The following is a 23,246-nucleotide window of genomic DNA, read 5'->3' as shown; positions in this document are numbered from 1 at the left end:
GACAGTAGAACAATAAGCACACACATTCCCTGCCCACTATGAGCTTACAGTCTAGGGGGGTATTTGATGTTCATCTCATCCTCGATGTATCTGTTTACTTTTGTATTGTACTCTGTCAAGCGCTTAGTACAGTACTCTGCACATGGTCAGGGCTCAATAAATACCACCGATTGAATCTGAGGATGACCCCTAGGGAAATGCTTCTTGAGTCTGAAGTTGGTCTCTTAGGAGACTCTCCCTAAGCCCCAGTGTGCTCCCTAGGGAGATGCTTCCCGACCTCAAGAGTGGTCTCATGGGAGACGCTGTCTAAACCCCAGGGTGATCATCATCATCATCATCATCATCATCATTATGTTGCCAATTTGTACTTCCCAAGCGCTTAGTACAGTGCACTGCACATAGTAAGCGCTCAATAAATATGATCGATGATGATGATGATCATCAATCGTATTTATTAAGCGCTTACTGTGTGCAGAGCACTGTATTAAGCGCTTGGAGAGATACTGACTGAGCCCAAAAGTGGCCTCTTGGGAGGCGTTCCCTCAGCTCAAGAGTGGCCTCTTGGGCCCCCATTCCCCACCTCCGCCAATTCCTTATCCCATTTTACAGATGAGGGAACTGAGGCCCAGAGAAGTGAAGCGACTTGCCCAAGGTCACCCAGCAGGCACGTAGCAGAGCTGGGATTAGAACCCAGGTCCTCCTTACTCCCAGGCCCGGGCTCTATCCAGTAAGCCACGCTGCTTCCATCTGCGGCCTCCCTCTTCTCCCGGCAGGTTCATTCCCAGCCCCCATCCAGTCACCCCCTTCTCCTCGTCTCCGGTCTTCTCTGGGGCCTGGATCTCTTTGGCCTGGGTTGGGAAGGGATGGGAGTTGGGGCAGGGGCGAGGGAGGATGGGGTAGACGAGTCCGGGAGGGTCGAGGGGACGTACCCTTCAATCTTTCTTTGACGCTGAACTCGTAGAGGGAGCTGTTGAACACTGGCTCGTTATCGTTGATGTCCTGCGGGCAGAGGGATGGACGCAGAGTGGAGCACCCCCTCTTCCTGCCCCAGGCCCCTCTCCATCCCCTCCCAGAGGTCCATCCATGTAGCGGGGGGCTCCAGAGAGTCCCCTTCAGCCCCCACAGCAACCAGAAAGTGGGTGCAATCCCGAGGGTGCAGAGAGAGGGGAGGTCGTGGTGCCCACGAGGGACGATGGGACCGGGAAGGGGCCCGTATCCCTCCATCATGAAAAGTAGTCCCCTGTCCCCAACCCGAGTGCAGAGCCTGGAGACGGGGGGTGGGGAGAGGACAATCTGGGGTTCGGACACCCCATAAGTACGGCTCTTCCCCTATCGTCCCACCCATCCCATCCCAAACAACTTCCCCCGGGTACGGGGTTGGGAGAGGGTCTCTAGGGAGACAACGATAGTCCAGAAAGGGGATTAAGGTTGGTGGTGGGGGGGCCTTTTCTGGAGAAAGGGGTGGACAGGGACAATCCTGGAAGGGGGGAGAGGCGGTGCGTGCGTGTGCGCGAGGGGACATGCTTAAGGAACAGAGCCTCAGTGGGTCCTCCCTTGAACACGCTCCTCACCAGCAGACTGAGCCCCATCGGTTCCAGTGGCCACTTGGGTCCACCAGGGCCGGGGCCTGCGGCAGCTGCCCCGGTTGACCACCCCTAGAAGTTACCTCCACATTGACGGTGACGTTGACAGTGGTGTTGAGGGAGGGCACCCCGAGGTCGAACACCAGCACGGTCAGCTGGATTCGGCCTAGGAGGTCCGGGTCGATGGCCTCTCGGTCCAGGGTGGTCCCGTTGCTTAGGACCCCGGAGTCGTACCCCACGGTGAAGTTCCCGCTGTACGGCCCCGCCAGGATCTCGAAGCAGATCCGGCTGTTGTTGCTTCCGGGCTCGTCATTGTCGTAGGCCTGGCGGGAGGCCCGGGGGAGGAGGGCACGGTCGGCGGCGACCCCTCGGACCCCCCCGAAGCCAGAGTCTCAGGCTTCGGCCCACCGGGCCGGGACCAACAACCAGCTACAGTAACTGCGGCGTTTGTTAAGCACACGCTCAGAATAGTGGTCTGCACATAGTAAGCGCTCAGTAAATACCATCGGTTGATTGATTGCTAAGCGCTAGAGTGGATACGGAACAATCAGATCGGACACGGTCCCTGTCCCATGCGGGGTTCCCGGTCTATAGGGAAGAAAGGGGAATCTAATACCCATTTTACGCATGGGGTCCCACAGACTGTGAGATATATATATATATAGCTAGCTCTCTTCCTCCCTTCAAGGCCCTACTGAGAGCTCACCTCCTCCAGGAGGCCTTCCCAGACTGAGCCCCTTCCTTCCTCTCCCCCTCGTCCCCCTCTCCATCCCCCCCATCTTACCTCCTTCCCTTCCCCGCAGCAACTGTATATATGTATATATGTTTGTACATATTTATTACTCTATTTATTTTACCTGTACATATATATTCTATTTATGTTATTTTGTTAGTATGTTTGGTTTTGTTCTCTGTCTCCCCCTTTTAGACTGTGAGCCCACTGTTGGGTAGGGACTGTCTCTGTATGTTGCCAATTTGTACTTCCCAAACGCTTAGTACAGTGCTCTGCACACAGTAAGCTCTCAATAAATACGATTGATGATGATGATGATATATATATATATATATATATATATATATATATATATATTTGTTAGGCGCTTACTATGGGCCAGGAACTGTTCTAAGCACTGGGGTAGATACATGCTAATAGGGTTGGACACAGCCCCAGTCCCACATAGGGCTCACAGGCTTAATCCCCATTTTACAGATGAGGGAACTGAAGCCCAGAGAAGTGAAGTGCCTTGCCCAAGATCACACAGCAGGCAAGTGGCGATCCCGGGACCCTTCTGACTCCCGGCCCGGGCCCTATCCACTAAGCCACACTGCTTCTCTCGCAGTCAAACGGACCCCTCCCCCTGTTTTCATGTAGAGCCTGCGTCAAGATCCGCTTCCTCCAGGAAGCCTGCCAGGGTCGTGGGGGGCAAAGAAGAGGTCAACAGCCTAACCTAGAGCTCTTTCCCCTAAAGGGTGCCCTCCTCACCCGTCTTCTCCCAGGGCCTGGCTGACCTGATGAGGAAGGGACGAGGAAGTAACTAAACCTCAGATTAACAGAGAACAAAGATGGTGGAGAGATGGTTAAATGGAGGACTGCTTGTGAAGGTTCCTTCCCAGAGAGCCTTAAGGACCTCCGGAGCGTGCAGGGAGGCAGGGGACTGGACCCCATGACCTCTCCAGGACCCTTCAAGCAGAGAAGCAGCGTGACCCAGTGGAAAAACTCCGGGCCTTGGAGTCCACTTCACTTCTCTGTGCCTCAGTTCCCTCATCTTCAGTCCCTGCCCTCCCTCCCACTTAGACTGCGAGCCCCCCGTGGGACCTGATTATTTTGTATCTACCCCACGCTCAGTACAGTGGTTGGCACACAGTAAGCGCTTCACACATACCGCAATTACTACTATTGGATTCTAGAAATCCCCAGGGGGTGGGCTGAGGCGAAGCCCCGATTCCTTTTAATAGGGGGCACGCGTTCCCCGCTCAGCCTGCCCGCTCACCTGGATCTCCAAGTTGACGCCGTCGACCTCCTCTTTGACGAAGGCGTTGTAGGAGCCGCTCACGACGGGCGGGTTGTCGTTGACGTCCTTCAGCCTGATCTCTAGCAGGGTGGAGCCCGTCTGCTTGCCGCCGTCCTGGGCCTGCAGCGTGACGTAGTGCACAGCTTGACGTTCGCGGTCCAGCAGACTCCCGTTCTTCACCGTCACCACCCCGCTGTCCGCGTCCACCTGGAAAACGTCCCGGCTGCCGGGGAGACCGTGGCGGGGTCAGGCAAGGGGTGAGGAACAGCCTGAAATTCCACCCCTCATCCCCCTCACTGTCGCTTCTCTCGCCGTACAGCCCTTGCCCGCGTCCTCCCTCCTGCCGGGAAATCCCTTCCCTTTTACATCCGGCAGATCGCCGCTTTAGAAATCCCATTCCAGGAGGCCTTCCCTGATCAATCGTTCCTTAGGTGTCTCTCACCACCAATCCCTTCTCCCCCCCATCCCTCAATATTCCTAGATTTGTGAGGCCCTCCCGAGGAACTGGGACCGTGTCGAATTCCCACCTGGCTATTCTTTCCCAGTGCTTAGTCCAGTGCTCCGCACACGGTAAACTGTAAGCTGCTTGAGGGCAGAGATTGAGTCTACTCACTCGGATTCTCCCAGTCAATCGGTGGTCCTCGCTGAGTGCTCACTGTGAGCAGAGCACTTTACTAAGTTCTTGCACAGAGTCAGCACATACCACTGATTGACTGATTGATCGATCGTTTGATACCTACATGGACTCAGGCAGCAGCTGGTAGGTGATTTTTCCCCAGAGGCCGGTATCCGGGTCTATAGCCTGGGAATAGCCAAAGGACCCAGGTAAGCAGCAGGCCAGCTCGCCCCTGAACATGCTGCTCAACATCAGTGCTCATTCCCCACAGTGCTCACTCCTTGGGGGAAGGATGAGGATGACGCTGACGCTATTTATTGAACGCTAACTCTCTGCCGAGCACCAGGGAGGAAACAAGATTATCAGAGCTGACATAACTCCTGTCCCGTTCACAGCCTAAGCAGGGGAGAGAGAACAGCATGGCCTGGTGGAAAGAGCCCGGAGCCTGCCACTTGTCTGCTGTGCGACCTTGAGTAAGTCACTTCACTTCTCTGGACCTCAGTTCCCTCATCTGTAAAGTGGAGATTAAGACTGTGAGCCTTATGTGGGAAAGGGACTGTGTCCGACCTGATTATCTTGTATCTATCCCAGCACTTAGAACAGCGCCTGGCACATAGTAGGCACTTAACAAATATTATTATTATTTGCATGCCCAGCTCCACCTCGTCTCTGCCGTGTGACCTCGGGCAAATCACTTCCCTTCTCTGTGCCTCAGTTAACTCATCCGTAAAGTGGGGATAGGAGCGTGAGCCCCAGGTGGAACAGGGACTGCGGTCAACCTGATTAACTTGTATTTACCCCAGCGCTTAGAACAGTGCTTATTCACTCACGCACATCCACGCGGGCATATACATACACAAGTACACACAGACGTGCACACGGAAACACCCCCAGACCCCCAGAAAAGGGCCGCAAGCATCCCCGCCCCTGGTGGCACCCCCCCGACGGCCGGTACCCCCAACTCCCGGGTCCCGACCTGGATGCTGTCAGTGACCACCGTGCCGATTTCGCTGTTCTCGTTGATTTCCAGGATGAAGAGGCTCTGGTTGAAGGTGGGCGTGTGGTCGTTGATGTCTATGAGGTCGACGGTCACCCGGGCGCTGGAGGTTTTGTAGCTCATAGAGTCATTGGCCACGACCTGTGGGGGCCGGAGAGAGGGGGGCCCATCGGCATCCCCCGTCCCCCGTCCCGCCCCGCTGCCCCAGACGCTGGTCCCCCCCTCACCTCCACCTCCATGGTGTCACTGATCTCGTAGTCCACCAGCGTGGAGTTGAAAACCAGCACCTGGACTTCGCCCTCGTTGGCCAGCTTGTTGGGGAACACGGTGAAGGCGTCTCGGTCCTTCCCGCGCAGGCTCAGGTGGAACGTGCCGTTGGGGCCCTGGTGGCGGAGACCGAGGGAAGAAAAATGGCATCCATAGCCCCCTCAATCAATCAATCAATCAATCAATCGTATTTATTGAGCACTTACTGTGTGCAGAGCACTGTACTAATCACTTGGGAAGTACAAATTGGCAACATATACAGTCCCTACCCAACAGTGGGCTCACAGTCTAAAAGGGGACTGCCCCCAGCGTTGCCATGGTGACCTCTGGGCAGGGGGCAGCACGAGAGTGGGAGAGGACGGAGGGTGGGCAGAGCTGCCTTGATTCCCCTCTGTGAGCGATCATGGAGACGGCACCTACGGACGCCCCCATACTCTCTCAAGTGCTCAGTAAAGTGCTCTGCACACAATAGGTTGGAATAATAATAATGATGATGGTATTTGTGAAGCGCTTACTATGTGCAAAGCACTGTTCTAAGTGCTGGGGAAGTTACAAGGTGATCAGGTTGTCCCACGGGGGGCTCACAGTCTTCATCCCCGTTTTACAGATGAGGTCACCGAGGCCCAGAGAAGTGAAGTGACTTGCCCAAAGCCACACAGCTGACAGTTGGCAGAGCCGGGATTTGAACCCATGACCCAAAGCCCGGGCTCTTTCCACTGAGTCACGTCCTGGAGGGCAGCAGTTGTGTCTACTATCTATCGGACTCCCCCAAGCACTTAGTATTGTGCTGTCCCCACAGAAGACTGTAAGCTCCTGGAGGGCAAGGATTGTGTCTACTATGTATTGGATTCTCACAAGTGCTTAGTACAGTGCTCTGCCCACAGTAGGTCGTAAGCTCCTGGGTGGCAGGGATTGTGTCTACTATCTATTGAACCCTCCCAAGTGCTTAGTCCAGTGCTCTGCCCACAATAGACTGTAGGTCTGGATGGCGTCAATTGTGTCTATTGTCTATTGGACTCTCCCAAGCGCTTAGTAAAGTACTCTGCCCCCAGTAGATTGTAAGCTCCTGGTCAGCAGGGATCGTGTCTACTCTCTGTTGGACTCTCCCAAGCGCTTAGTACAGTGCTGTACCCACAGTAGACCGCAACCTCCTGAGGGCAGTGATCATGTCTACTAACCCCATCGCACTCTCTCAAGTGCTCAGTCCAGCGCTCTGCACAGAGTAGACACTCGATAAATGGCAGTGATCGATGGGTTGGTCAGGGTGGGGGGCCCCTTCATTCATTCATTCCATCAATCGTATTTATTGAGCGCTTACTGTGTGCAGAGCACTGTACTAAGCGCTTGGGAAGTACAAGCCCAGCGCAGCAGAGGGGAGCCGGGAGGACGCGAGCCGCTTGCCTTATCAGGGTCGTAGGCCACGATGTCCAGGTTGTTGACGGGCACCCGGCTGGAGGCGTGTTCCTCGATGAAGCCCTCAAAGGTATCGATGGCCAGGTCGGGGCTGAAGTTGCAGTCGGGCAGCTGACAGAAGTAGAACTTGGGCTCATTGTCGTTGACATCCGCCACCTTGATCGTCACCCACGTGCTGTTCCAGGCTCTGATCCCGCTGACGTCCTCTTGGGCCTCCGTGGCCTGAGCGGGAGGAGAGGGGTACATCCGGAGGGGCCTCCAGCAGGAGTAGCGAGCCGGGATCGGCGATTCCCTCCCCGTCCCTCTCCCTCTCTGTCCCACTCTTCCCTGTCTCCCTCACCTGCTCCTCTTTCATTCGTTCATTCATTCAGTCGTATTTATTGAGCACTCACTGTGTGCAGAGCACTGGACTAAGCGCTTGGGAAGTCCAAGTCGGCAACATATAGAGACGGTCCCTTCCCAACAGCGGGCTTACAGTCTAGAAGGGAAAGAAGTCTTTCCCCTCCCTGTCCTGCTCTTCCACCTTTTTCTGTCCCCTTCCTCCTCCCACTCCCACCTGGTCCCGCTCCTCTTCCTCTTTCGTGTCCCTGTCCCCCATTCCTCCTTGCTCCCTGTCCCAATCTTCCTCCTCCCTTCCTGTCCCACTCCTCCCCCTTCCTGTTGCCCTCCTCCTTCCCACTCCCGGCCTGGCTCCTCTTCCCTGCTCCCTGTCCCACTCCCTCTCCTGCTCTTCTTCTCCTCTTCCTGTCCCACTCCTCCCCGCTCCCTGTCCCGCTCCTTCTCCCTGCTCTCTGTCCTGTTCTTCCCCGCTCCCTGTCCCGCTCCCTGTCCCACTCCACTGACATAAACCAGCAGCCGGACCGCCTCGTCTTCCTTCAGCAGGTCCTCCCGATCCAGAGTATCGTTCACGTTGATCACGCCGCTAACCGAGTCGATCGTGAACCAGGTCGGCCTGGTGGAATCTGCGAACCGGGGAAAGGCCGGCGTGGGCCTGGGCTGTGAGCGAGGGGCTACCCACCCCCCAGCCTCAGGAACCGGGGCCTGACCAGAGAGGCAGAGGTGGGCGGAGGCCATCCAGGGGCCGATGCGCAGGGGGCCTCCGGGGCCACCGTGGCCAGGGGAGATGACCCCTCCACCCGGCCCCCAACTCACTGGTGATGTTGAAGTAGATGAAGTCATTGATACCCCGGTCTCCATCGATAGCAACCACTTTCAGGATCTCCGTATTCTAGAACCCGGCAGAGGAGGGGTCAGGGGGCTCCCCCCAGTCCCCCATCATTACAGAATAGCAGGGGGGTGTTAGAGGTCTCCCATCCCCCCCATCTCCTGTCGGTACAGGCTGGCAATGGCCCCCCCCAGGCCCCCCCCCCCCCCATCTCACTCTTAAAGTCCTCAATCCCCTCGCCCCCTCCTACCTCACCTCACTGCTCCCCTATTCCAACCCAGCCAGCACACTCTGCTCCTCTAACGCCAACCCTCTCACTGTACCTCCCTTTCACCTATCACGCCGCTGACTTCTCACCCACGTCCTGCCTCTGGCCCGGAACGCCCTCCCTCTTCATATCTGACGGACAATGACCCTCCCCGCCTTCGAAGTCTTATTGAAGGTGCATCTCCTCCAAGAGGCCTTCCCTGACTAAGCTCTCCTTTCCTCTTCTTCCACTTCTGCCTCACCCTGATTCGCCCCTTTTATTCACCCCTCCCTCAGCCCCACGGCATTTATGGTCCATAGCCATACTTTATTTATTCCTATTAATGTCCATCTCTCCCTCTGGACTGCAAGCTCGTTTTGGGCAGGGAGTGTGTCTGTTATATGTTTCTATTGTCCTCTTCCGAGCACGTAGTCCTATGCTCAGCACCCATTAAGCGCTCAGTAAATACAGTGGATTGATTGATTGATCTCACCAAAATAGCGTCCTCAGACACGGAGCCCTCAAAAGGAGCCCCAATAAACTGGGGCGCCAGATTGGGGACGTCCACTACGTTGATGGGGAGGTAGATGACCTGAGATCGTTGAACAATGTGCTGTCCGTTCAGGAGGCCCCCACCATCCTACAGCCACGGAGAGGGAGGATGGTGAGGAGAGTGAGCGGGAGGGAGGACGGCGGGGAGAGAGGGTGGGGTGTGTTGTAGGGGTGGTCACGTGCCCCGGCCCCGCTCCCCGGCCTCCCGACTTACGTAGGCCTGAAGCTGCAGCTGGTAGTAAGTGCTCTTGCTGTTGTAATCCAACGAACCGTTGAGGTAGATGCTGCCATTGTCCAAGATGGCAAACAGGTTCGCGTTTTCCGTGGTGTTCGGGATGATCTGGGGACAAGGGCAGTGACCACCGGAGGGGCAGCCGGGGCCTCCAGACTCCACTCCCTGGGCCTCCCCAACTGCCCCGGGGCGTCTCTCCAGCTCCCCGCCTGCACCCACGGGAACCTATGGGCTCCCACCCCAGTTCAGTTCGGCTCACGGTCCCGATCCCCATTTTGCCAGTGAGGGAACCGAGGCCCGGAGAAGTGAAGTGACTTGCTCACGGTCAGTCGGCGGACAAGGGGCGGAACTAGGATTAGAACCCAGATCCTCTGCGTCCCAGGGCCGGGCTAATTCCACTTCTACCAACCACTTCCATGGGGGTGTTGACCCCAGTCCCGGGGCAGGCAGCACCGCGGGAACGGAGGACTGATGGAGCGGGAGTGACCCTGGGTTGCTCCCCCCCCAACCCCATCAGAGCGGCCCTCCGCCCTTGAGGACCCCAGAGCACCAGGAGTGACCCCAGTGGACCCCGAGCTCACCCCCAAGATGGAGTATTTCACGAGGCCGCTTAAGCCAGTGTCGCGGTCTTCGGCTAGCACCGTGCAGATGATCGTTCCGACGGTGTCATTCTGAAACGGGGACAGAGATCAGCTTGATGTGGGGGCTGCCTCCTTGCCCCTTCCCTTTCCGTCCCCCGCTCCCCGGGATGGGTGAGCCCCTCTGAGAATAGGGACCCCTTGTTCCAGAAAGACCAATTTGGCCTCAGGTAGACTCCCAGTCGGCTCAGAAACTACAAGTCTCAGCGTGCCGTCGGCCCCACGTGATGCACTGCATGTGGGGATTGCCCAAGTGCTCCTGGGGAAGGAAATCAGGCAGCAGCCCCCCAGGCGGTCAGGGTATGGGGTCCTCTTGGGCAGAGGGCAGAAAGCCCTTTCCCGTGCCCACAGTCGGGTGGCCACACCACAGGATGGTGGCATTAGCGGGGAAGGGAGAGTCACCTCGTAGACCGAGGCGCTGGACGGAGGATTCTGAAAGACCGGCTTGTTGTCGTTCCTGTCCTCCACCACGATGACGACGTCTTTCCGCACCTGTCGGGGAAAGAGTTTTTCATTTTTTTATGGTATCTGTTACGCGCTTACTATGTTTTAGGCACCGTCCTGAGGGCTGGGGTCCGTACAGGCTAATCAGATTGGACACCATCCACGTCCTCTCATGGGGCTCACAGTCATAATCTCCATTTCACAGTTGAGGGAACTGAGGCACAGAGAAGTGACGTGATTTGCCCAAAGTCACACAGCAGACAAGCGACAGGGCCAGGATTAGAACCCAGGTCCTTCCGACTCCCGGGCTCTTGGTCTTTCCAGTAGTCCACGATGCTTCTGTATGTTCCATTGGCAAGGGGGCACCAGCCATGGGATAAGAGCCGAGAGCGAGGAAGGCCCTGCCCCATTGTCCCAGGAGGGCAGAATCGGGGCAGGGATCATGTCGACTAATTGTACTCTTCATCATCATCATCATCAATCGTATTTATTGAGCGCTTACTATGTGCAGAGCACTGTACTAAGCGCTTGGGAAGTACAAATTGACAACATATAGAGACAGTCCCTACCCAACATTGGGCTCACAGTCTTCCAAGGGCTTAGAACAGTGCTCTGCACATCCAGCGGACTGTAAAGTCCTGGAGGACAAGGATCGTGTCTCCCAACTCTGTTGGACTCTCCCAAATGCCTAATACAGTGCTCTTCACACAATTAGACTCTAACTCCTTCAAGGACAGGGATCGGGTCTACTAAGAAGGGAGTGGGAGAAAGGGAAAAGAGGGCTTAGTCTGGGAAGTCTTCTTGGAGGAGGCGTGACTTCAGTAAGGCTTTGAAAGGGGACAGAGCCATCGTCCGTCGGATATGAGGAGGGAGGATGTGCCAGGCCAGAGGCAGGACGTGGGGAAGAGATTGGCGGTGAGATAGAGGTACAGTGGGCAGCGATGCCAAGAGTTCCTGGGGGGCAGCTGCCCCTCCTGTGTCCTCCACATCTGCTTCAGGACTGTGAGCCCACTGTTGGGTAGGGACCGTCTCTATATGTTGCCAACTTGTACTTCCCAAGCGCTTAGTACAGTGCTCTGCACACAGTAAGCGCTCAATAAGTACGATTGATTGATTGATTGGTACACTTCACACACACACACACACACGCCTCAGACACCACCTCCGCCGTACTCACTTGTGAATTGATTTTGTCTGACACCAGGAGGGTGACTGGCAAGTTAACGTTTTCCTGGAAAAGAGAAGAGGGACGTAAATGGGAGGGAACGAGAGAAAGTCAGTCAGTCAATCATATCTATTGAGTGCTTACTGTGTGCAGAGCACTGTACTAAGCGCTTGGGAGAGAACAGTACAACAATAAACACCTACATTCCCTGCCCACAATGAGGTTACAGTCTAGAGAAGCAGTCTGTGAGAAGCATCGTGGCATAGCGGATAGAGCGTAGACCTGGGAGCCAGAAGGACCTGGCTCTGCCAATTGCCAGCTGTGTGACCTTGGGCAAGTCACTTAACTTCTCTGTGCCTCAGTTCCCTCATCTGTAAAACGGGGATTAAGACTGTGAGCCCCACGTGGGACAACCTGATCACCTTGTATCCTCCCAAGTGCATAGAACAGTGCTTTGCACCTAGTAAGCGCTTAACAAATGCCATCATTATTATTATGATCTGTAAAATGGGGATTGAGACCCTGAGTCCCAAGGGGGACAGGGACTCTGTCCAACCTGAGAACTTTATATCTACCCCAGTGCTTAGAAAAGTGCTTGGCATGTAGTAAGTGCTTAACACATACCATCATCATCATCATTATTATTAGAGGGGGAGGCAGACATTATTAGAAATAAATCAATTACAGATATAGACATAAGTGCTGTGGGGCTGGGAGGGAGGATGAATAAAGGGAGCAAGTCAGGATGACACAGAAGGGAGTGGGAGAAGAGGGAAGGAGGGCTAAGTCAGGGAAGGCTTCTTGGAGGAGATGGGCCTTCAATAAGGCTTTGAAGAGGGGGAGAATCATTGTCTCTCGAATATGAGGAGGGTGGGCCGTCCAGTGGCACCCCAGATCAGCCCCTTCCCTCCCTGAGAGTTGGACGTCTCCCCGCCCGATCAGCCTAGGAGTTCCTCAAGGGCAGGGAATATTTCTTGAGCTTCCATCCTCTTCCCAGAGCTGAGTTCAGTGCTCTGCATATAGTAAACACTTAGTAGTAGCGGTGATATTTACCTAACGTCTGCCGAGTACAGCGTGCTGAACTAAGTGCCCCGGGAAAGTCCAACAGAAACACAAGATCCATTCCCTGACCACAAGGAGTTTCCACTCTAAAGGACTGGTTGGATGTCAAACTTAACATGCCAGAAGGGGAATTCCCCATCTTCCCACCCCAAGCCTGTCTTCCCCCTACTTTCCCATCATTGTAGACAACACCTCCACAGAGAGAGCAAAGGGAAGGGGGGGTTTCTGGGTTGTTTCGCCTGTAGAGATAAGGTGGGGACTCGGGGAGAAGCCTTCCTAGCAGCCCCAGAATCAAACCCAGTAGGCCTCTCTGGAAACAAGCGGGAGCCTCTTGGACAAAAAAAGGGAAAGCCTCCTGCCCCAGCCTGCCTCCCTACCGGTCGAAACAGTGTTCCCTGCTCTCCTCTTCCTTCCAGTCTCCCTCCTCCCTCTTCCCAATCCATCCTGGTTCTTACCTCATAGTCCAGAGTCTTGGCCACCTGAACCTTCCCCGTGTTTTCCTCGACTTCGAAGCGGTCCCCGAACTGTCCAGCCATGCCGTAGGTCAGAACGTCATTGTCAACGTCCGTAGCCATGAGCCAGAAAGCCACCGCGCCTGGGCGAGGAGGGAGAACGGCGATTGAAGGATAAGACCCCCACTTTGAATTTGTAGGATCTGGTTAAGTCTTGCCCGCTGTGTGATCTTGGGCAAGACATTGAACTTCTCTGTGCCTCAGTATCCTCTTTGGCAAAGTGGGGATTCAATACCTGCCCTACCTCTATCGAAGATATTGGATTTTTTTATGGTGTTTTTGAAGGGCTTACGGTGTGCCAGGCACTGTTCTAAGCGCTGGGGTAGATGCAAGTTAATTAGGTTGGACACAGTCCCTGTCCCACATGGAGCTCGCAGTCTTAATCCCCGTTTTACAGATGAGGTAACTGAGGCACAGAGAACCGAAGAGACCAGAACCACTTCTGACACCGCTGATTGTTTTCTACACGGTCTCACAGCAGGCACTGCTACTTTGAATCGTCAGGCCGGGCACTTTTCAGAGCTGTGGAGCACTGACCCAGGTGTATCTTGGCTCTGGTCTCTCCGTGTGGCCCCTCCTGCCCTCCGGGACCCCTCCGTCCACACCCCTTCTCCCCCACGGCTCAGCGGGTACTCACCTACGGGCCGATCTTCGGGCACAGTCAGCCGGGACATGTTTGGGAGAAAGCTGGGTGCCAAATTAAATGGAACGATCTTCCCCTCTGTAAGAGAGACCACGTGTCATTCAGTCATATTTATTGAGCACTCACCGTGTGCAGAGCACTGTACTAAGCACTTGGGAGAGTACAATGCAACAATAAACACATTCCCTGCCCATAACGAGCTTATGGTCTAGAGGCAGGGAGACAGATATCAGTACAAATAAATAAATGACAGATCTGGTCATAAGCACTGAGGGGCTGGGAAGGGGGAAAGAACGGAGGGAGCAGGGCGATGCAGAAGGGAGTGGAAGAAGAGGAAAGTGGGGGGTTTAGTCTGGGAAGGCCTCTTGGAGGAGATGGGCCTTCAATAAGGCTTTGAAGGGGGGGAAAGTGTCATTTGGTCATCATAGGAACCCGGCCTTCTCCCTTCCCCCATCCACCCTGCCCCAAGCCTGGAGGGAGCGGGGGTAGTGAAACTAGGCCTCACCCCAGCTCCATCCCCAGTGATGTCACCATTTTCTCCCCCTCCATCCCCCCCAAGTGTGTAGAAGCCCGACCCATCAAAGCTTCGCCCAGTAGCCCGGCCGCACGGGCATTTAGCCAGTGGGCAGGAGGAGGCATCCATGGCACCAGGGGTTGTGGAGGATGTGAAGGGGGGCAAGAAGGGAACTTACCAGAGACGGTGAAGAAGAGCAGGAGGGCAAGCAGGTGCCACGCCATCCTCCCCGGTGGCACCTGCCAGGACCTGGAGGGAAGGAGGCTTGAGTGGCAGGCTTAAGGGCTTACGATGGGGCAGGGGCTTATAATAATTATAATATTATAATATAAATGGTTATAATATATAATAATAAGGATAAAATTGTGGTATTTGTTAAGTGCTTACTATGTGCCAAGAACTGTTCTAAGCACTGGGGTAGATACAAGGTGTTTAGCACATTCCTTCTCAGTGAGAAGCACTGTGGTCTAGCGGTTAGAGCCCAGGCCTGAGACTCAGAAGGACCTGGGTTCTAATTGCGGCTCCGCCACTAATCCACGGGTAAACTTGGGCAAATTACATAGCTTATCTGGGCCTCAGTTATCTCATCTGGAAGATGGAGATTAAAACTCTGCGCCTTATGTGGGACAGGGACTGCGTCCAACCTGATTAGCTTTTATCTACCCCAGAGTTTAGTGCAGTGTCTGGCTCATAGTAAGCACTTAAAAAAGCCCACAAATATTATTATTAATAACAAAGACCTCAATTATTATTATTATTGTCAAATACCACAATTATTATTATTATTTGTAATCGAAAGTCATCAATTTATGTTTGCCGTTCTGTCTCCAGTAAACTGGGAGATTGCCTCTTTTTCCTTCTCTCTATCCCTTGAGAACTTCAAAATTAGACTGTTCCCTTGGAGACTCTGGGTTCACATTGTAGGCACTCAGTATGGAGCTCTGCCCACAGTGGGCACTCAATACAGTACCCTGCACACAGTAGTCAGTCAGTTGTATTTATTCATTCATTTGTATTTTTTGAGCACTTACTGTGTGTAAAGCACTGTACTAAGTGCCATTAAGCTCTGACTGTGTGCAGAGCACTGTACTAAGCATTCATTCATTCAATCGTATTTATTGAGCACTTACTGTGTGCAGAGCACTGTACTATGCGCTTGGAAAGGGCAGTTCAGCAACAGAGAGAGACAATCCCTGCCCACAACGGGCTCACAGTCTAGAAGGGGGGAGACAGACATCAAAATAAGTAAACAGGCATCAATAGCATCCATATAAATAGATAGAATTATAGATACATACACATCAAATCAAGTAAACAGGAAAAATATGGAGCGCTTCGCAAATTTGCGTGTCATCCTTGTGCAGGGGCCGTGCTAACCTTCTCTGTATCGTTCTGATTTTAGTATTTGTGCTGCCGAAGGAAGATGTAACAGACACATTCCCTGCCCACAGTGAGCTTAAAGTCTAGAGGGGGAGACAGACGTTAATAGAAAGAAATAAATGAGAGATATGGACATAAGTGCCATGGGCCTGGGAGCAGGGATTAATAAAGGGAGCAAGTCAGGGTGACAAAGAAGGGAGTGGAAGAAAAGGAAAAGAGGGCTTAGTCAAGGAAGTTCTCTTGGAGGAGATGGGCCTTCAGTAAGGCTTTGAAGTGAGGGAGAGTCATTGTCTGTCAGATTTAATAATAATAATAATAATAATGATGGCATTTGTTAAGCACTTACTATTACTATGTGCAAAGCACTGTTCTAAGCGCTGGAGAGGTTACAAGGTGATCAGGTTGTCCCACGGGGGGCTCGCAGTCTTAATCCCCATTTGACAAATGAGGGAACTGAGGCCTAGAGAAGTGAAGTGACTTGCCCGAAGTCACACAGCTGACAGTTGGCGGAGCCGGGATTCGAACCCACAACCTCTGACCCCCAAGCCTGGGCTCTTAGAGGCAGGCCTTGGGCGAGAGAGGTCGGCGGCGAGATAGAAGAGATCGAAGTGCAGTGAGGAGGTTGGTAATAGAGGAATGAAGCGTGTGGGCAGGCTTGGAGTAGAAGAGCGGGGAGGTGAGGTAAGAGGGGGCGAGGTGATTGAGGGCATTAAAGCTGAACTAGGAAGGGGGAAGGGGCACTGCCCGGCAGCCAGTGGGCATGGCCAAAGTACCTGCTGACTGACGGGCACCCCACCCCAGCCTCGCCCGCACCCCCTGACCAAACCCCTCCTCCCTCGACGAATCGATGATTCAAGATGAGTCCGCAACCCACCCTAACCCCCCACTCCCCTAGCAGGAGAAGTCACTTTAGAGTCTCTCGTTTATTGACCTCAATCACCACCCTGCTCGCTGTCCTTTCCTGGGTAGGACCAGAGAGGGCGGCTGACCTTCCTGAAGTCACACAGCGCAATCCCCATCCCCTGCGCTCCCACAGCTGGATCCGGGCAGCCTCCTCTTTGCGCTGCTTTGGGCTCCTCCTTCCCCTCATTGACTCTCCCCCAACTTCCAGCCTCACAGTACCTGCAATTTATTTCTTTTTATTGACGTCTGTCTCCCTACCCCGAGACTGTAAGCTCCTTGTGAGTAGGAAGTGTGTATTGTCCTCTCCCAAGCGCTTAGTACCATGCTCTGCACCCAGTAAGCGCTCAATAAATACGACTGAATGACTCCCAAACTCAATCAATCAATCAATCAATCAATCAGTCGTATTTATTGAGCGCTTACTGTGTGCAGAGCACTGTACTAAGCGCTTGGGAAGTACAAGTTGGCAACATATAGAGACAGTCCCTACCCAACAGTGGGCTCACAGTCTAAAAGAGGCCCTCAGCCTCTCCTGGACTCCTGATCCCTGGTCTTCCTATAGAATCTGACTATTTCCAGACGATCTTGCTGGTTCTAGATACTTTGATTCAGTCGTATTTATTGAGCGCTTACAGGGTGCAGAGCACAGTACTAAGCGCTTGGGCAAGCACAGTAGAGCAATAGAACAGACACATTCCCTGCCCACAACGAGCTTACAGTCTAGAGGGGGAAGACAGACGTTTATAGAAATAAAGAAACTGCAGATATGTACTTAAGTGCTGGGGGGCTGGAGGCGGGGGTGAATAAAGGGGAGCAAGTCAGAAGGGAGTGGGAGAAGAGGACAGGAGGGCTTAGTCAGGGAAGGCCTCTTGGAGGAGATGGGCCTTCAATAAGATTTTGAACGGGGGGAGAGTCATTGTTGGGTATGAGGAGGAAGGGCATTCCAGGCCAGAGGCAGGAAGGGGGCAAGGGGTTGGCGTTAGAAGAGTGAAGCGTGCCCGCTGGGTTGGAGCAGGAGAATAGCCATACTTTATGTCCCCCCTCCCCTGTAAGAGCAGAAGCCTCTGGTGGGGAGGGAACACGTCACATCTTCAAGTTGAACTTTGCCCAGTATTCCGTACACCCCATGGGAGCTCAATAAATACCATTACAACTACTCATGGCCTTGTGAAAAGGGCAGAGGACTGGATGCCAGGAACCTGGGGTTCTAATCCCGACTCCGCCGCTTACCTACTGGGTGACTTTGCCCAAGGCAATAATAATAATGGCATTTATTAAGTGCTTACTATGTGCAAAGCACTGTTCTAAGTGCTGGGGAGGTTACACGGTGATCAGGTTGTCCCAAGGGGGGCTCACAGTCTTAATCCCCGTTTTACAGATGAGGTAACGGAGGTCCAGAGAAGTTAAGTGACTTGCCCAAAGTCACACACCTGACATTTGGCGGAGCCGGGATTTGAACCCATGACCGTTGACTCCAAAGCCCAAGCTGTTTCCACTGAGCCACGCTGCTTCTTAACCTCTCAGTTTCAGAGGGAGTTAACCTCTCAGTGCCTCAGTTTCCTCCTCTGTGAAATGGGAATTAGAAAAACTAGTCTGTCTCTCTCTGTGGCTGTGGCTTATCTTTTTCTTTGTTTGTTTAGGGTATTTGCTAAACGCTTTCTAAGTGTTGGGGTAGATAATCTGGATTGGAAGCATTGCCTGTCCCACACAGGGCTGACAGCCTTAATTCCCATTTCACAGATGAGGTAACAGAGAAAGAATTCAGTTGAGCACTAAGAGAAGCGGAAGAGAGAGAAAGAAATGAAAAAGGAAAGGATGGGAGAAGGAAGAGAAAGGTCAGAGGGCACAATCCCTGCTCTCGAGGAGCTTACAGTTTACTTTGTGCAGAGCTCTGTACTGAGCGCTTGAGAGAGCACAGTTAAACCGAGTTGGTAGACTCAATCCCTGTCCTCAAGGAGCTTACGTTCTGAGGGCGAGGAGAAAGGCAGACAAAAATTGAAAACATACAAGAAGACCAAAAAGTAAGAGCCAGATACCAGTTGTAAAAAAGGAAAACGAACAATTAAAAGCAAAAATAAAATCTATGGATAACTGAGTGATGATTATAACTGTAATATACTCTCCCAAACACTTACTACGGTTCTTTGCCTTCAGTAAATGGTCAAGAAATATAATTCAATCATGTTTATTGAATAAATATGATTGAATTAATGAATTTACTATTCTATTTATTTTATCTCGTTAATATGTTTTGTTTTGTTGTCTGTCCCCCCCTTCTAGACTGTGAGCCCACTGTTGGGTAGGGACCGTCTCTAGATGTCGCCAACTTGTACTTCCCAAGTGCTCAGTACAGTGCTCTGCACACAGTAAGCGCTCAATAAATACAATTGAATGAATGAATGAATGAATGAATTGAGCACAGTGTGTGCAAAGCACTGTACTAAGCACTTGGGAGAATACAGCATAACAATAGATACATACCTTGCCCACAGCAAGCTCACAGTCTAGAGAGGGAGACAGACATTAATATAAATAAATATACAAATAAATAAACTACAGATATGTACATGATTACAGACTGTAAGATCGGCGTGAGCATGGAACGCGTCTATCACTCTGGTCTCCCAAGCGCTCAGTACAGTGGCCTGATCGTAGTAAGCACTCAGTAAAGACCACTGTTGATGAGTAAATACCACTGACTACTATTAATTGATTGCTTGAGAGCTAAAAGTGGCTGATGGATAAGCCAAAGCCACCGGTGGGAGAGGATTGCAACTTTTATCTGTTTTGTTCATACTGTTTTGTGATAAGTGTCTTCCCCACACAGGGGACAAGGGGTGGAGCGGGGTTGAGACCCCTATCTGTCCCAGATCCCTGGTCCCATAGACTGTGAGCTCCACATGGGACAGGGACTCTGTCCGATCTAACAATAATAATAACAATAATAGTATTTGTTACGCGCTGACTGTGTGCAAAGCACTGTTCTAAGCGCTGGGGAGGTTATAAGGTGATCAGGTTGTCCCACGGGAGGCTCACAGTTTTAATCCCCATTTTACAGATGAGGTAACTGAAGCAAAGAGAAGTTAAGTGAGTCGCCCAAAGTCACCCAGCTGACAGTTGGCGGAGCCGGGATTTGAACCCATGACCTCCGACTATAAAGCCCGGGCTCTCTCCACTGAGCCACGCTGCTTCTCCATCTGATTGTACCACATCTACCCTGGCATTTAGAACAGGGCTTGTTGTGTAATAAGCGCTTAACAAATGCCATATTTACTATTCTTATTTTAGAAGCAACGTGGCCCATTGGAAAAAGCACCGGCCCTGGAGTCAGCAGTCCTGGGTTCTAATCATCATCATCATCAATCGTATTTATTGAGCGCTTACTGTGTGCAGAGCACTGTACTAAGCGCTTGGGAAGTACCCAAGCTCCCAGCTCCGCCATGTATCTGCTATGTGACCTTAGTCAAGTCATTTCACTTCTCTGTGCCTCAGTTTCCTCATCTGCAAAATGGGGGTTGAATTTTACTCCCGCCTCCTTAGACTGTGAACCCCATGTGAGACAGGACCTTTGTCCCATCTGATTAATCTGTATTTACCCCCGCGACTACAGCGCTTGGCACATAGTAATCACTTAACAATTACCTTAATTATTAATGTATCTGTTATATTGTTGTGTTGTGCTCGTCCAAGTGCTTAGTACAGTGCCCTGCGCACAGTAAATGCTCAATAAATACAATTGATTTATCGATTGATTGATATTATTAGTATTATTGCACACATAAGAGAAACAGTAGACGTCTTCAACCTCAGGAGACTGACAGCCTGCTCTGCCCTGGGCGCTGAGGAAGCCAATCAGTCACTCAATCAATCAGTGGAATTTATTGAGCACTTTCCGTGTTTGAAACACTGTACTAAGCGCTTGAGAGTACAATATAACAGGGTTGGTAGACATGTTCTCTGCCCACAATTAACTAGAATCTCCCAATCAATCAATCAATCAATCAGCCCATGGCATTTATTGCCCACTTCCTATGTGCAGAGCCCTGTACTAAGTGCTTGGGGGAATCCAATACAACAGCATTAGCAATCAGTCAATCAATGGTATTTATTGAGCACTTACTATATGCAGAGAACTGCACTAAGCACTTGGGAGTCCAATAGAACAGAGTTGGTGGATACATCCCCTGGCCATAACGAGCTCACAGTCTAGAGAAGCAGCGTGGCTTAATGGAAAGAGTCCTGATTTGGGAGTCAGAGATCTTGGGTTTGAATCCCGCTCTGACACTTGTCAGCTGTGTGACTTTGGGCACGTCACTTAACTTCTCTGTGCCTCAGTCACCTCATCTGTAAAATGGGGACTAAGACTGTGAGCCCCACCTGAGACAAACTGATTACCTTGTATTTACCACAGTGCTTGGCACACTGTAAGTGCTTAACAAATACCGTTATTATTATTATTATAGCAGGCCGGGAGGAGCGTTATTCATTCAATCGTATTTATTGAGTGCTTTCTGTGTGCACTAAGCGCTGGGAAGAGTACAGTAGAGCAATAAACAGACACATTCCCTGCCCACAACGAGCTTACAGTCTAGAGGGAATCCCAATCCCCAGCCTAGATCAGGCCTGGAGGAAAATTTGAGAAACTCCCTGCTCTCCGGGACAGTGAACCCCAGCCATAACATGAGGAGCTCAGCTCCTGGAGAACCAGGCTTGGCTGGAGGGGCCCAACCTGATGCCATCCTCCCCGTGGGCGCTCAGAGACAGACCGCAGACTGCCTGAGAGGCCGGGGCATGGAGCGGGAAAGTAAGGCCTGACATGACTGAGGGAGAGAGGTAGAAACTGGAGGCTTCAGGGTAGGACGTTCCCCTGGAGAGAAGCATTCATTCAATTCATTCAATCATATTTATTGAGCGCTTACTGTGTGCAGAGCACTGTACTAAGCGCTTGGGAAGTACAAGTTGGCAACATGTAGAGACGGTCCCTACCCAACAGTGGGCTCACAGTCTAGAAGAAGCAGGAAGGATACAAGTGAATGACAGCCTTGTTTTCTCTAAATGCCCTTCCCTGGTCCCAGAGGGCTTTGCTATCCTTCCTCTCTCCATTCCCATTTTCCGTGCTTTCTTTCCTGGGCCTTCTCCTGTTGGAAATTCCTCCTCCTTTCCTGTCTCTGCCCTCCCCTGCCACCCCCAAGTCACCACCTGCTCCTGCCCAGCAAAAATCCGCCAGCCGACACCTATCCCCGGATCCAGAAGACCCCCCCCACCCCGCCACCCCTTCCTCCGGCCTCCCCCGAACCCAAGTCCTTCCTTATATATATATATATATATATATATAAACATATATAAAATTACAGATATATATGTAATTTTATTTATTTATATTGATGCCTGTTTACTTGTATTGATGTCTGTCTACCCCCCCACCTCGACTATGAGCTCACTGTGGGCAGGGATTATCTCTCTGTATTGCTATACTGTACTTTCCAAGCACTTAATACTTTTAGACTGTGAGCCCACTGTTGGGTAGGGACTGTCTCTATATATTGCCAACTTGGACTTCCCAAGCGCTTAGCACAGTGCCCTGCACCCAGTAAGCGCTCGATAAATACGATTGATTGATTGATTGCTCTGCACCCGGCAAGCGCTCAATAAAGACGATTAAGTGAATGATTAAGAGAAGCGGCCCAGAGAGGGAGAAGCCTCTCAAGCCTGACAACATTACCCCGGAAACGCGCCCTGGGGGTACGCCAGTGCCTCCGCTCCCCAACTCTTCCCTCTGCTGGGGTCTCAAGGAGTCCCCCCAGCCCCCCCTCCGCCGCCTCAGTTTCCCCCTCCCCAAGCCCCTCTGCTTGAAGCCCTACCTGCGCTAGGAGATGCTTCTCAAAGCTGGGGCGGCCCGATCCTCTGACAGAAGGGCAGACTTTGGTTCTTCTTCCCACTGCCCCATGGTAATCATTAACACCCCAAGCCACTGCCCTTTCTCCTCACATCACCACTTCCTCCTTCTCCACTTCTCCGGAGAAGCGCCCGGCTCCGGGGGGGCAGGGAGACGGGATGGTGGAAGAGGGAGGCCCTGGGATGGAGGGTTTGAGGGCCAACGTTTGGGAAGTCAGTCCGTCGTACGTATTGAGCGTTGACTGTGCGCAGAGCGCTGTACTAAGCACTTGGGACAGTACAGTACAACAGTAGAAGACACATTGAGAATATATGTCTTTTAAACTGTGAGCCCACTATTGGGTAGGGACCGTCTCTATATGTTGCCAGTTTGTACTTCCCAAGCACTTAGTACAGTGCTCTGCACATAGTAAGCGCTCAATAAATACGATTGATGATGATGATGATATGTATATATGTTTGTACATATTTATTACTCGATTTATTTTACTTGTACATATCTATTCTACTTATTTTATTTTGTTAGTATGTTTGGTTTTGTTCTCTGTCTCCCCCTTTTAGACTGTGAGCCCACTGGTGGGTAGGGACTGTCTCTATATGTTGCCAATTTGTACTTCCCAAGCGCTTAGTACGGTGCTCTGCACATAGTAAGCGCTCAATAGATACGATTGATGATGATGATGATATGTATATATGTTTGTACATATTTATTACTCTATTTATTTATTTGTTTATTTTACTTGTACATATCTATTCTATTTATTTTATTTTGTTAGTATGTTTGGTTTTGTTCTCTGTCTCCCCCTTTTAGACTGTGAGCCCACTGGTGGGTAGGGGCTGTCTCTATATGTTGCCAACCTGTACTTCCCAAGCGCTTAGTACAGTGCTCTGCACATAGTAAGCGCGCAATAATTACGATTGATTGATTGATTGATTGATTGAGAATATATGTCTTTTAGACTGTGAGCCCACTGTTGGGTAGGGACTGTCTCTATATGTTGCCAAT

The 23,246-nt window shown here is 52.0% G+C and overlaps 1 protein-coding gene and 1 non-coding gene across 3 annotated transcripts in view; both read right to left on the bottom strand.

The window, feature by feature from the left end:
• Nucleotides 1-22,225, bottom strand: part of CDHR2 (cadherin related family member 2) — a 30,153-nt gene extending 7,928 nt beyond the window's left edge. Inside the window, exons 1-18 of one of the 2 annotated variants that reach the window (XM_038771549.1) lie at nt 22,207-22,225; nt 14,241-14,311; nt 13,543-13,626; nt 12,849-12,988; nt 11,344-11,397; nt 10,125-10,214; nt 9,666-9,755; nt 9,067-9,192; nt 8,794-8,940; nt 8,041-8,116; nt 7,732-7,850; nt 6,877-7,110; nt 5,436-5,591; nt 5,188-5,349; nt 4,336-4,397; nt 3,575-3,818; nt 1,667-1,906; nt 930-999 (exon numbers count right to left, since the gene is read on the bottom strand). In XM_038771549.1, the coding sequence (XP_038627477.1) occupies nt 930-999; nt 1,667-1,906; nt 3,575-3,818; nt 4,336-4,397; nt 5,188-5,349; nt 5,436-5,591; nt 6,877-7,110; nt 7,732-7,850; nt 8,041-8,116; nt 8,794-8,940; nt 9,067-9,192; nt 9,666-9,755; nt 10,125-10,214; nt 11,344-11,397; nt 12,849-12,988; nt 13,543-13,626; nt 14,241-14,286 (2,140 nt within the window). In that variant the 5' untranslated portion in view covers nt 14,287-14,311; nt 22,207-22,225. Of the gene's footprint in view, nt 1-929; nt 1,000-1,666; nt 1,907-3,574; nt 3,819-4,335; nt 4,398-5,187; nt 5,350-5,435; nt 5,592-6,876; nt 7,111-7,731; nt 7,851-8,040; nt 8,117-8,793; nt 8,941-9,066; nt 9,193-9,665; nt 9,756-10,124; nt 10,215-11,343; nt 11,398-12,848; nt 12,989-13,542; nt 13,627-14,240; nt 14,312-18,826; nt 18,846-22,206 lie in introns of those variants that run through there. The other variant, XM_038771548.1, reaches the window with a different exon arrangement.
• LOC119949760 lies at nt 15,382-15,487 on the bottom strand. The gene has a single exon (XR_005457297.1). It is a non-coding gene; the product is annotated as a U6 spliceosomal RNA (small nuclear RNA).
• Nucleotides 22,226-23,246: the final 1,021 nt, after the last annotated feature.

Source organism: Tachyglossus aculeatus, chromosome X2, assembly GCF_015852505.1.
Source record: "Tachyglossus aculeatus isolate mTacAcu1 chromosome X2, mTacAcu1.pri, whole genome shotgun sequence".
NCBI lineage: Eukaryota > Metazoa > Chordata > Mammalia > Monotremata > Tachyglossidae > Tachyglossus > Tachyglossus aculeatus.
The sequence above is the reverse complement of the archived record's forward strand: the minus strand, read 5'-3'. Positions and strand labels throughout refer to the sequence as shown.